Raw genomic sequence first — 14,828 nt, 5'->3', positions numbered from 1 at the left:
TCTAAGCCCATATATATGTAGATCAAAGTATCTGACTGTCTGCCTGTCTGAGTGATAGTGACGTTGCTGTGATCCTGCCTATATATGGGCGTATAGGTTGTCTTTATGGTTATGTCTGACAGTCTGAGTCATAGTGATGTGGCCGTGGTCCTGTCTAAATATGGCCGTAAAGGTTTTGTTTATGGTTATGTCTGAGTCATAGTGACGTGGCAGACAGGTGAAGACTATCTGCTAACAATGACATAATTTGCCATTAACTTGACATACAGGTGAATAGGCAATAGAGTAAGCTCCACTTAAATGGACAGCACTACAGCTTGATGCAATCTTTGTCATTGTAACAGATGATTTTATGCAGCATCATTACAGTAACTACTTGAGTAGTATTCTCCATTCAGTCCCCTGTATCTACAATACACATACAGATGTGCTGTTTCAACTCTTCAGTATTTACTGCTCCTTTCCTGAAAATGTCCTGCAAATGCATTTTTTCCACAGGTTTCTTTACCTGTTTTGCCTTTCAAAGTTTTATGGAGAATGGAGTGTATTTTTTTCAGAAACTCACAAATGGTAAGAAACCACTCCATTCCCATTGAAAAGCAGAATCCACGTTCATATAGATTTAAACTTCAAAGTCAGAGAAGGTCATAACAATAGCAAAAATAGCTGATCTACAAGCTCAGTAACTGCTTGAGAATGTTGTGCAAATCCCCTGAAAATCTACTGTCTTGCCAATGGCAGAACACGTGATGTTTTGAAATGGCACATCTGTAGTTTCCAGAAATGAAGCTTCACTTTGGAGTACAGTACTGTACATATCAATAAGCAAAACGAGCCTAAAGTAATACATCAATTATTAGATAATTATGTTCAAATCAAAGAGTATTAAGACAAGTTGGAGACGAGACAAGTATCAATATGCAGGATCAACCGCACCATTTCCAATAACAACATCCCATAAGTAACCTGAGCGAGAAGGACATCATTGCATGTCTGAGATATTAACCCTGGATCTCTTCCGCTAATACTCTCTACAGTCTACACCAGGAGGGACCATCTCTCTACACTGGGTCAGCGAAGAAAAGAGACACGGCAAGGGGCTGAGCGGATAATGAGGAATGATAACTGCTATAATTTGGTTTACTCAGCCATAGTCCACAAGGTCACTTTCATTTATAACTGTGAACTAAATATTTTGAGATGGGGGTCCGTGGCTAAATACATATAATTTTGGAGGTCCTTCACATGAAAAGGTTTGAGCACCACTGACCTCAGAAGGATTTCAAGGAAGGATTTTAAAATAGGAAAAGCACTAACGTTCACGATTCTTAAAAAATAGCAGATCTACTGTACAAGCTCGCAGCGTGGCACTCGATGCCGCGCTGGGAGCTTGTATATCTGCTATTTTTCAATGGTTAAAGTACAAAATAATACATAATAATGCGTTCCCCCCCCCCCCCCCCTATGAAGAACATTCATGGGGGGCCCGCAGTGAATCCTTGAACCCAGGGCCCAGAATTTGGTGCGACACCCCTGGCTACGTTGCACTGTCCGGCCACTGATGATTGACATTCCACAACGTGACAGATTTGACATCATGTTTACTTGAGATTAATGTGTGCTCATGCAGTAGGTGGACAAGTCTATAAATCTCTCATCTACAGGGGCTGAGAAACCTTGTCTCACCTGTTTGTAGAGCCAGCCTCTGACCACCACAGGGATGTTAAGGTTTCTCTTAATAGCATGGTCCCTTTTGCCAAAGCTGTGTACCTTCCCTGCACCTCTGGGGACCTGTGCCTACCAAAACAAAGCAAATGTTAATGAGAATGATGCTGTTTAGCTAAAATAGCAGGGAGCTGTCTAAGAGTGCATCCTGAGAATTCCACAGGGGCAAAGCACAGAGGTGGATCATTAGAAACAAAGACAATGGTACAGTAGCATTAAAAAAAAAGACCCAATTATTTCTGAACTCAAACTTTTAAATGTTTCCTTCCTGGTGCAAAAACATACAAAAATGTAATGACCATATAATATAATGTATCATTCTTCTATCCTCATGCCTGTTTTGCATTGCTCTCACTCAATTCTTGTTATTTTATTGACTGTTGACATGTATTTGTGGAAATTCACAAAAAAGAAAATATGGAAATCCCACAGATATTTGTTGTAGGTATGGAGCCTTTCTATGAGAATGCATTTGGCAAATGAGTTTCTGCTGAATGGACTGTTACTGTGATATGCAAAAAACATCAGTATAAAAAATGATTTATTACAAGGGGGTCCGCTCAATATGCCGACGTGCTGCTGTTCCGACTAGCGTCGGCAGGTTAGTTACTCGTCACGGTTACTGAGGTTAAGTTTAGGGTTAGGTTTAGAGTTAGGGTTAGTTTTAGTGTCAGAATACCGGCCCGTCGGCATATTGATGCGGACCCTATTACAAGACATGTCTTTTGCACATAAAATAATCTTATTCTCACATTAACGGCATATTAAGAAAGCAATACATGCCTTTGTCTAAGCCTCACCAGATAATGCAGAACATGCAGAAAATCTCTCTCAATTATGTGATTCTCCACTGCATTTTCACTATGGTATGGTCATTATGCACGAGTAAGTGATTTTGAGTCATGCTCTATCAGCATGATATCTATTTACAAAGTAAATATAAATAGACATTTTGCATAGACTGCTAATGCGTCATAGTAGTTACAGTAGGGGGTGGCCATATGGAGCTGGACATCTCTCATACACACACGGTCAGGCCAATTTATTTGCCTGGACGATTAATCAGGCCAATATCTTGGCATTTTGACATCACTGGCATAGGCCAGTTATGTCAATTCAGCCATTTGCAAACAGCTTTGTCAGGGACTATTGGGACAGTAGATTTAATGTATTTCTATCAGTATCGCATTGGCCATTGAAAAACCCATATCCATTGACCACTAACACAAACTTAAAAGTACACTCTTTCTGTCAGACACACACTCAATGTACATGTACACACTTGCACACACATGCACGCGCAAGCACAAACACTATACTGTGATGTGCAACTGCAAGTATTTTAAAGACTGTAAATCTTAAAAATGTAATCATACTACAGTTATTGATTAGCACCAGCTGATTATTACCCAGCCACCACTCTAGCTTTTGTACAGGGCATGTCTGCTTGAGTCTTCTTAAGGTGACTTCACACAAATAAGACTACAAGAAACTCTTTCCAACTCCTTCAGTTGGAAAGGAGTGGCCCGCGGGCCATTTGCGGCCCGCGGGGGGCTACTGTCTGGCCCCCACCAACCCCAGTAATGGTGGTATAAGAGCAGCAACAACACTAGTATATCATTGTCGGGTGGAAACCTCGTATCTCCAAATTTGTACGTTCTTTCGCAAAGTAAAGCCCTGCTTCTTCATACCGTCGCACAAAAGTAGTGAAAACAGCAGATCTACAAGCACACAACGCCTCGCGGGGCGAGGCGTTGTGTGCTTGTAGATCGGCTGTTTTCACTAGTTTGAATCATTTTTAAAATGATCAAAACGAACGGTTTTGGACATAGAAGATTTTCACCCGACAACGACGATATCTGAACTGTCGCTGGAGTAGCAGGAACGCCACCGTCGCCCCCTGCAATGTTGTGGCCCTCGGCTTGGTACCCTGGACATAATTCGGCCCTTGGGGAAAACTAATTGGGGAACCCTGTGCTCGTGTGTTGCCAGGACTGCTCATTATAAGCGACTTTACGTCTTCCTGTAAAGTTGCTTGTAAATATTCATAGTTGCGGGTTGCTTTTGTTTATGTTTATTTTCCAAAGTGTAGTTGCTTATTTGGGTCTTGCTTTCAAGAGTATTAAAAAAAGCTGATGTAAATAGTGCTCAAGTGGTGAAATTGTCGCTTCTTTTGGGCTTGTTTTCATAGACACTTGTTTCACTCACAGAATCTATCAAATGTGGCAACACGTTTTCAGCCCCGTTAGAAAACAAAAAAAAGCATTTAGCGTTAGCTTTGCTTTGGAGCTGATCTGTTGGTATAGGAATTGAGAGTTGAGATTGATAATATGGTATTTAGTTCAAATGTGCGATGTGAAAATGTCTCTGGCTTATTTAGGCTTGTTCTGCAGCAGTAGCAAACTAAATATCCACTCTACAACCCCCTCAATTCTACCGACTCCTAGGAAAAGACAGCAAAAGACTGAACATGTCCAGTTTCTCATCAACGGGTCATCAACGGCGGCTTTATCGGCGGCAAGCGTCTCTTGCCGACAACGTCACTAGACCCCTTACAGGGCATGGGTTGAATTTCACTTTAAAATACTTCTGGGGTCTGCCTGGGCTATTGTTTACAACCCAGACAGTTTATGTGTCTTTTTTTTTAAATGATTTCTTCCGGCTTTTTCTGCCTTTGATAGATAGTAGAGTGGACAGGAAACAAAGAGAGAGCGTCAGAGAGTGACATGCAGCAAATGGGATGCCTGGCCTGGGAGTGGACTGGGGACTCACTGTCTTCCATCAGGGTCTAGTACAGTATGTGATACACGCCATAACCACTTGGCTATTGGGCCAATCCCAGACTTTTAGTTATTTTATTCAATATATCGTCGTTGTCGGGTGAAAACCTTGTATGTCCAAAACCGTTGGTTTTGCGTTTGTCATTTTAAAAATGATTTAATCTAGTGAAAACAGCCGATCTACAAGCACACTGCGAGGCGTTGTGTGCTTGTAGATCTGCTGTTTTCACTACTTTTGTGTGACGGCCTTGTATGATGAAGCAGGGCTTTACTTTGCGAAAGAACGTACACATTTGAAACTTGGAGATACGAGGTTTCCACCCGACAACGACAATATTTTATATTCATCTGATCTTATATAAGCCCATTGAACTTCAGGCTAGTTTAAACACACGTCCCTGGTTCTGATGAAATTGATATTGTCCTTCTAATGAATGGGGGAACATTTTTTCTAATCATTATTCTTTTATTCATTACATATTATATTATAATAATTATTTCCTGTAAGGTAATATTTCATCAAGGAGTCCATGCATGAAATCCATTAAGTCCATGCATGAAAATCATTAATTGAAAAATAAAAGTCTCCTCATTCATTATAAGACAACATCAGTCACCTGAACCAGGGATGTGTGTTTGGAATGAGTCTTGAGCAAAGGCAGAAGAACACCTAAACATGAACAGATGATGTTAACGAGGTGCGTAGGACAAATGGAAGATCCAAATGCACAAAAGGAAAAGCGCACACTGTCTTGACCTTGCAAATCAGGACAAACATGCGTCTAACAGGGAGTTTGAAATTGAATGGTTTATGTAGGAGGGGGTGGGCGTGTGATTAAATGAATATCATCTAAATATTGAATCAAGCAACTTAAAAACTATCTTGGGTGCACATACCCATTAAGCCCTATATGAAGCCCTATATTCTTACGACAAATAGTGAAAATAGCCAATCTACAATCTCACAACACCTTGTCACGACGTGTTGTGAGCTTGTAGATTGGCTTGTATATTGGTTATTTTTGCTATGAAATAATATTCCTCTGTGGCAATGCAATGATAAAGCTAAAACGATATATTTGTATAGATCCAAAGCATAACATCTCACAGTAAATAATTGCTCCACCATTAGATCCTCTGATAGATGCACATACACCCATGTCCAGGCTCTGGGGCTTTGTAATTGAGTTTTCTTATGCTTGAAAAATCACTAAACTATTACAGTCACTAGCCATTAATCAGAATGAGAGAGAGGTCTGGAGGAGATTAAACCCATTTGCCTGCCTGAGCACTGAGCATAATATTTTTCATAATCAAAGCAAAATAACCCCTAACAAGAATTGTTATGTTTTACTTATAATTTTGACGTAATTCAATCAATGTCATTAAAGGACAACTTTTTTTTTCCAACAAGGGTTTATATTTTAGATTGTAATTAAAGAAAAGAAAAGATTAGTGTTAAAATGTTTTAATTTACTGCTTTCTATCTTTCTAGTGATTTTAACGATTTTGATTTCAGTGGGTGGGGACATGCATACAAGTGGCTAAATACCGGTATGTATTTTTAGACACAATAAGCTGTGCTTTCTTTATTAGTATTTACACAACTAACCCCATAAGTCACATCTTCCCATGATAGATTGCAGTGCATCTTGGGAATTGGCTTATGGTGTCTAAAAAGACATATTTAGCCACACGTTTGCCCCCACCCACTGAAATTACTTCCTCTGCGGTTATCCTAGAGTGATTGTGACAAGGTTAGGCAAAATAAGCCATAGGCTTCAGCCTATACCTTTTTGGTCAAATTATGGGAAATTCATGTGAAAATGAAGTGTATGTATTTCTTTAAAAAAAATGACTGAATAAAACTACTAAACTGCAAAAAAAAAAAACGAAATCGTTAAAATCACTAAAACAATAGAAAGCAGTAAATGAAAACATTTTATCACTCATCTTTTCTTTTATCCAATTACAATCTAAAATATGAACCCTTGTTGTAAAAAAACAAAGTTGTCCTTTAAGCATTAAGTGACGTCCTGAATAAAAGAAAGGGCAATTTGAATTCCAACATTGGGAGGACATGTCTTGTAGGACTTCAACTACTAACTGATGCTAGGAATAGAAATGTTTAACAGAAACAGGTACAAGGCACAAACCAAACACAGTACTCTCCAAAGCACCGAGGCCATGACGTGATACCCACCTTTGGCCCTGAGGTAGCGTCCACCGGTGTCGAGGTCACAGCCGCGGGGGACGTGCTGGGAGTCCTCTGATTGGCTAGTTGCTTGGACATGCGTGCTTCTATCCTGCAACACAAGAAGGCAGGATAGAAAAGCCCTTAAATAACATTAAAAAACCTTTACATTGGAATACTCTCAGAGTTATATTAACGCTGAGGATTTGACTGTGTATTGGTGGCTAGCCAATGAGTTACATTCCATCTCATGCCTCTGTGCTGGGAATGTGCAGGTGAATAGAGTGAGTTTCTGTGCTGGGAATGTGCAGGTGAATAGAGTGAGTTTCTGTGCTAAGCCTCCAGACGTGAAGGAAATTACCACTTCCTGGCTCCGCCACGAGACCAATCACAGCCATTTGCTGTGGAAATGTTAACAGTGAGACTTTTTTGTTCCAGACACTGAACTGACACTTGGCCCGACACTTACCCTGAGGCACAGAGTTCCAACCCACCCAGATAACGACCATAACAAAGAGAAAGAAGAGAACCCAGCTTAAACGTGCACCGATATGATCTCTTTCTGTCACACATGCACACACACACACACACACACACACACACACACACACACACACACACACACACACACACACACACACACACACACACACACACACACAAAACCTCTTTATGTATCCAGTAAAATCTACGTGGAAGAAATATTATATTTTCTAGCTCACTGAGTGGTTAAAATCAAATAAATGTATGTCTTCGAATTGCCTTTCTCATACCTAGCCAAGCTTTCAACAGGGTTGTTTTGGCCTCAAACTGCCAATGAATTTAATTGTCATTCCAATACACTGGCAGTTAGATTCGTACTCCATGCAGATACTGTATAGAGGAAGTAAGTAAGCAAACAAGCATGCATTATGGATGCAGTCTTATGGGTGATGAACATTTTAAATACTTGCACCGCAGCGGGACACAGGGCATTGCTATTGTACAAGTATGTTCAATGATGCTTCACAGAGAAACTGTTATTAGCCTAATTAAAGAGAGGCTGTCTCCCTAGCTCTACTTTGGGCGAATGAGCATGCTCATTAAATGTATCTAGGAAACTGGAGTCAACGTCAGGTCCTATACAATTCTCACAGGGTTGCATTATGGGCTATATGCTACCAGGTTGGTTTTTTTTTTTGTAATTATTGCGACCGTCAGGGAGCAGTTTACTATGAAAACCTCCGCCGTCCGTCCGTCCGTCCGTCCGTCCGTCCGTCCGTCCGTCCGTCACACGTCACACGTCACACCTTTGTTTGTGTACGGTGTGATGTCATATATCTTCAGTATGACATCACACCACATGTGTACACAAACCTTTGTGTACGTTGCTGTGGCAACAGTCTGTTGTTGCTGGTCTGTTAGTGTACGTTAGCAACCACCTTAGCAACCATGGTTTTACCCTAGCAACCAACTGTTTACCCTAGCAACCAACTGTTTACCATAGCAACCATGTTTTTTTACCCTAGCAACCAACTGGGCATAAAAGGGATTCTGTTAGGGATCTCCATATATGGGCATAAAAGGGATTCTGTTAGGGATCTCCATATATGGGCATAAAAGGGATTCTGTTAGGGATCTCCATATATGGGCATAAAAGGGATTCTCTTAGCTGTTAGTGATCTCCATATATGGGCATAAAAGGGATGCTGTTAGGGATCTCCATATATGGGCATAAAAGGGATTATGTTAGGGATCTCCATATATGGGCATGAAAGGGATTATGTTAGGGATCTCCATATATGGGCATAAAAGGGATTGTATCCCAGATGATGCCTTGTTAGGAGATCCACACTAACAGAATCCATATATGGTCCTACCGACAGCTGCTATAAGCCAACCCTGGCGATAAGGTCTGAGTCGAAGAAATGCTTCTTTCCTGGCAAGAATTGCCCCTTTATACTGTAGGGCTCGTTTGTGTATTGTATGACATCACGCCACATCATCGGCTGAGGACTGTGTGATGTCATCATATCTCCATATATGGAGACATAAGTTGCTCATGCCCAAATATGGGCTGGTGAGGTCAGACTTATGGAGATTCAACTTCAATGAGTAACCATGGCAAACTGTCAACTGCCCGTATGTCTTGATAATTGGTAAAACAAACTTTTGGCCTATTTGTGGAGATAAGCGACCAACGGTCGCTTATCTCCCGATTAGGGAGTCTTACTGGTTGCTTGTCCTTGAAGACCCTCATAAGATGTCCCAGCAGCTTAAAGAGGATGCTGGAAATTGGAAATTTAACTAATATGAATATGAAAAAAGAAAGAAAAGAAGATCGTTTTGTAATAGGGATGAACCGAATGGAAAATTCTTGGCCAAATCCTAATACTGATTATAGGAAACATTGTTCAGCACTTTTGAATGGATACATGAATTCCATACTGACTGCTGAAAATGTGCAACATTAAATACAACACAAAAATATTCTGTGATAATTATTCGGCTTTAAAACGCTGAATGGCCGAATTAACACTATTTGGCCAAATGTATTCGGTGCAACCCTATTTTGTATATTCATAAACAATATTTTGTAAGTCATGTTTGAACAGTTACATCTGTCCCCATTCTTAACGTACTACTGTATACTCTGGGAAATGACGTCACATGATGTCACAAGGCCGTGACACTATGAGTTTAAATAGCATTAGGCTACCTTGCAGCTCCTTGACCGCACCACTCAACAAATACAGGGACACTTATCAACATGTCAACATACATTTGAATTTTATTATATTTAATAGTAGCATTTAAAATGTCTGGCTGAATGTTTGACATTTACAATGTACATTTATAGGTCAATATTGTACCAAGACCAGTCAGAACTATATATGTACAACAATAGCAACTTCCTCCACTCGGGATCTCATAGAGTTCAAACTGATCCATCCTGCTAGCTGTGCTAGCTCACTTCATATAATCATTATATAGACATAGATTATAATAATCTATCTATATCTTTAAATTCACAAACACTGTGCATGTGTACCGGTATCTGTCCTGGGCATAACTTGGGCACCGTCCAACAGAGCAAGTGTGTGTAGCCGATGCCCGAGGGATGGGCTGTGTCGAGTGGGAATGTATTCGGACTGTGTGTCAGTCTGTATGTGTCCCATTTAATGCCCATCCATTTATGGAGGTCCTTGAGGAATGCATAGAGTCTCTGGGTGAGCGTGTGTGTGCATGTGTGCGTGTGTGCATTTGTGTCTTCTGCGTATATCGGGAGAAGATTGACAGATCGACTATAGGAGACTAGGAGATCCCTAATGTCATCAAAACATTTTGTGTTGAAGGCATCACCAAAAGGGCCCAGCCATCCCACATAAAAGATGCAGTTTGACAAGACAGCATTAACATCCTCTACAATTATTTGCCAGAACAGAAGAGTTTATAACATTGTCTAAAGATATTCTTACAGACCAGAAGCAAAAGTGCATCACAAAACTCTGTTCACATGCAGCTGAGCTTCTTGCTAGAGATGCGTGTGAGCAGGGGCGTCACAAGTGGGGAAAAGTGGGACTGAGTTACTAGGGCCTTAATTATTTTATACTTTAGCTATTGAAAAATAGCAGATCTAAGCTCACAGTGCCCCGCTGCAAGCTTGTAGATCTGCTATTTTTGAAAAGTCGTGAAAATGTGTGCAAATCTTTGAATATATGTATTTTTAAGTGAACATTTGTAACTAAAATTTTGCTTCTGGGGGGTTCCTGGAACTATATTTTGAGATGGGGGTCCGTGGCCAAATACATATCATTTTGGGGGTCCTTCACATGAAAATGTTTGAGCACCACTGACATAGAAACATAGGTTTTTCCAAAAACCTTAGAAGGATTTGAAACATTCAAAGACTTTTTAACGATTTTTCAAAAATAGCAGATCTACAAGCTTGCAGCGGTGCCGCGCTGTGAGCTTGTATATATCTGCTATTTTTCAATAGTTAAAGCGCAAAATAATGCATAATAATGCATTCCCAGTCTAAATGGGTTAAACCCCCTCCCCCTATGAAGAACATTCATGGGGGCCCCCCCAGTGAATCCTTGTACCCAGGGCCCAGAATTTGGTGCAACACCCCTGCATGAAGCTACAGAAGAGGAGCTGCGGATGTGTGTCACTGAAGCAGAGAAATAACAAAAGAAAACGGGACCACAGTTAAAATAAAGCATAGCTCCTCCTTGGCTCCTCGGTCTGGAACCAAGCCAACATTTTTACAGGATGTTTCCACGGCACCTCGGGGATCCTCTACTGTTTTATGTGAAGCTTTCATAGTGTTTATTCGCACTGTCATTCGAGCAGTGCCCTGGGAGATTTGCTGTGAGGATGTGGAGGAGATGGGTGAGGCGGCTTGATTTAGATGTCGTCACCCGCCGAAAATAGCCGATCTGCAAGCTCAAAATACGTTGGGCGGCAACGTGTTGTGAGTTTGTAGATCAGCTATTTCCGGCACGTAACGGTACAACAATGTAGAAATCAGGCTTGATGTTTCACCTTGCATAGTGCATACGACAGAGAAAGAGGGAGAGGAGAGAGACAAAGAGAGAAAGAGAGACTAGGGTATCACCTGAGAGACAAAGACAAAAGTCTTTGTCATAAGACACAGGCTTATTATGACTGAAATTATTTGCACGGCGGCTAGAGCTGGGTATCAATATTGATATTATATTGTGATATGAGATATATTGTCAGGGATTTTTATATTTTATATGTTATACTTATATGTAATATAAGTATTGTCTCTTCCTGGTTTTATTAAAGTCTGCATTACAGTAAAGTGCTCTCATTTTCTGAACTTACCTGACTGCTTTTACTGAATAAAAATCTAATGTTGTCCATATCGCCCTGTCCACGGCAGAAGCCATTGTTCTGTTATGTCATAAGGGGGAAGAGAGTGGATTCAGCATCTGTTCCCGCTGTCCTCATTACAAACAACACTACTACTACTTGGTCGGCCTCAGCCGGGCTAAATACAACACCTGTCTCCTGGGAAGAGAGACAGGTGCAGGGGTGTCGCACCAAATTCTGGGCCCTGGGTACAAGGGATTCACTGCGGGCCCCGCACAATTAATTTGTGCTTTAACTATTGAAAAATAGCAGATCTACAAGCTCACAGCGAGCTTGTAGATCTGCTATTTTTGAAAATGTGTGCAAGTCTTTGAATATTTCAAATCCTTCTAAGGTTTTTTGAAAAACCTATGTTTCTATATGTCAGTGGTGCTCAAACTTTTTCATGTGAAGGGCCCCCAAAATGATATGTATTTGGCCACGGACCCCCCCATCTCAAGATATTCAGTTCCAGGGACCCCCCAGAAGCAAAATTTGAGTTACAAAGACTTGCACACATTTTCACGACTTTTCAAAAATAGCAGATCTACAAGATCGCAGCGCGGCACTCGGTGCCGCGCTGTGAGCTTGTATATCTGTTATTTTTCAATAGCTAAAGTATCAAATAATCAAGGCCCCCTCCACCTTGGGCCCTTGTAACTCAGTCCCACTTTCCCCCCCTTGTGAGTGACGCCCCTGCTTCAGAGTGAGACATTGTGATGAGGGGGAAGGGGTGGGACCTACTTCTGTATTATCTCATTTAGATCTGGGTCTAAACCTGGCCAGTGAAACCCAAACCACCACAATGACATGTCAGCAGCAGTTAATACTGTGTGAGATTCATCAGCGCATAGCAAACGTTCCTCATCATGACCGCAGCTGCTGCTTATTTTAATCCTCCAACTGAACTGTGACAAGGACATGGACAACACAGTCACCGTGCAAAGCAAAAGGGTTGACAGAAGTTACAGCAGCAGTAGAAACAATAACAACCTAGAATAGTGTGCAGATGCTCAAAGCAGCCCCCCCCCCCCTCCCCCAGTCAAATCCAGAGATAAAGATACATTTTGTTTTCGCTCTCAGGGCAAAAGTGATGGAATAAGTACTCACATTTCTTACTTAAGTAAAAGTACTAGTAAGACGCCTCAGGGAAACATGTGACCTCACCCTAAAGGGCAAGGTCACGCCATGTCTTGGCCGTCTGTGCAGTGATGTATATCGGACCAGTTACCCATATATGGAGACTCATGTACTGTATTATGGAGATATGCTGTGAGACCCCAAACATGCTTACTCAGTTATTCTTTATGTGAAAATCCTATGACATCTATCACATCTGACATCATACATACAATCCCTTTCTTGCCCATACATGGAGATCCCTGTCTGAACCAGCCACACAGATATGGGCTGTCTTCCTCCATATATGGGCATTCCCATATGAAGTCCTGTTAGATATGGGCTTAATATTGATGACATCAGGGATCTCCATATATGGGCATAACATACAATACATTTTATGCCCATACATGGAGATCCCTGTTTGTGATGTCACCTGTGATGTCACAGTGATGTGTCAGGGGAACCACAGTATCAGGCGTTATCCCTGCGCTGAGCCTGTGATGTCACAGTGATGTGTTACTGGAACCACAGTGTCAGGCGTGACGTACAGACAGACAGAGATACGTGGACAAGATGTGCCGGTTTCAAATTGTCAATACAAAGTCATTGTCATCAAAATATACTTAAAGAGACAAAAGTAAAAGTATTCATTATGCAGAATGTCCGGTTTCACAAGTTATCATGTCTAAAATGTATGAAACTCTTTTGAAAATAGCAGATCTAGAAGTAAAGTACAGTACTTGAGTAAATGTACTTTCCACCACTGGAATTCACAACTGGATTGCGTGGCTTTTGCAGCTGTTAATCCTGCTCAAATGAGACAAAAAGAAAAGAACCTTTAAATACACTGCCAAGCAAACAAATAGAGTCTTGGTACTCTGGTACTATTTGCAGCACATATTTAAACGAGGTAGCACGGTATGTGTACATTTCGTGCCAAATCTGCCCCTTTCTATGCAAATAAACCTCATTGCAAAACAATACATACTGCATCATGGTTGTACAGTATGCCTCTGCCAACCACTTGCCGTTTACATCCATGTCTGTCCAGACTTACAGTATATAGTACCATATATTATGTTGTGAATACATTTTGTGAGATGTTTGTGAGGTGTTTTCCAATAAGTTCATCCTTCAGTCCAAGTGGACGTTTGGTCCAAATGTCATGTAAATAATTTAAAAAGTTACATATTTCAGCATAAAACGTAAATATTTAGGGATTTACTGTACTTCATTGGTCTACTACCCACATGCAAAAGCAAAAGTAACCCTCTTCTAAAAATATATATATTAGTCCCAGTTGTATTTCTCCATTGTATTTAGTGTATTTGACTTTATTATAGAGGGGAAGCTTGGCATTTAACTTTCATTGAATTAATTAATGCTATTGTTATTATTATTATTTTTTTTTTCATATCATTGAATGTATGAATTATTTAGTAATGTATATATGTTTACACATAATATGCACTAAACTTTAGAAGTTGATAAGGGGCTCAGTGGAGCTCTCTAAGTAAACACTGTAAACACTCATATCCTTGAGGGAAGGGCGTATGGCTGCATGCTATTCTCAGGCAAGTTTAAAGGGATTAGGTGTAGCTTTAAACAGAACGGTTCTGTTACTGCGGGAAATATGCAAAGTATGGGCATTCTAACTTTTTAAGCCCTGATGTGGTACAAATCCCAGCTCAAGAGTACCGAACAGAGGATGATGGAGGGTGAGAGGGGAGTGCGCTGGAGTGTGGAGATGAATCACAACCAGCTTTGGCAAACACCTTGGAGAATGCAGAGTTCAAGTGCTTGTCTCTCAACCTGCCCCTTGGCCTGCACGTGGAATCTGGGTTCTGCCTAATTAAATGCCTAATTAAATGAAGTATAAATTGGGCTTTAGCTATCGCAGTGCACTGATCAAACAGTCCAGCTAACTTAAATACAACCACACACCTGCTGCTTCAATTCCACTGTAAAGCTGCCATAATCTTTCACAAGTTAGTTAGACGGTTCATTCACAGTGACGATGGAGCCATCCATGATGAATCTGTCAACATGTTGTTTGTAATGAATGATAATACAATTAATGTACTCTTTCATCATGTAGAACTATACAGAACTATTATCCTATAGGTTTATGACCAGAGAAACATAGT

General features: G+C 40.8%; 1 protein-coding gene across 1 annotated transcript in view; it reads right to left on the bottom strand.

The window, feature by feature from the left end:
* plekha7b (pleckstrin homology domain containing, family A member 7b) overlaps window positions 1-14,828 on the bottom strand; it is a gene marked incomplete at both ends in the record, with an annotated part of 138,485 nt that overhangs the window by 47,638 nt on the left and 76,019 nt on the right. The window contains 2 exons of the mRNA XM_080729427.1: window positions 1,687-1,797; window positions 6,709-6,811. Coding sequence (XP_080585553.1) covers window positions 1,687-1,797; window positions 6,709-6,811 — 214 coding nt within the window. The remainder of the gene's footprint in view (window positions 1-1,686; window positions 1,798-6,708; window positions 6,812-14,828) is intronic.

This window comes from Nannobrachium achirus, assembly GCF_963921795.1.
Source record: "Nannobrachium achirus genome assembly, chromosome: 7".
In the NCBI taxonomy this organism is placed as follows: domain Eukaryota; kingdom Metazoa; phylum Chordata; class Actinopteri; order Myctophiformes; family Myctophidae; genus Nannobrachium; species Nannobrachium achirus.
This window is presented reverse-complemented; position numbering and strand designations above follow the sequence as displayed.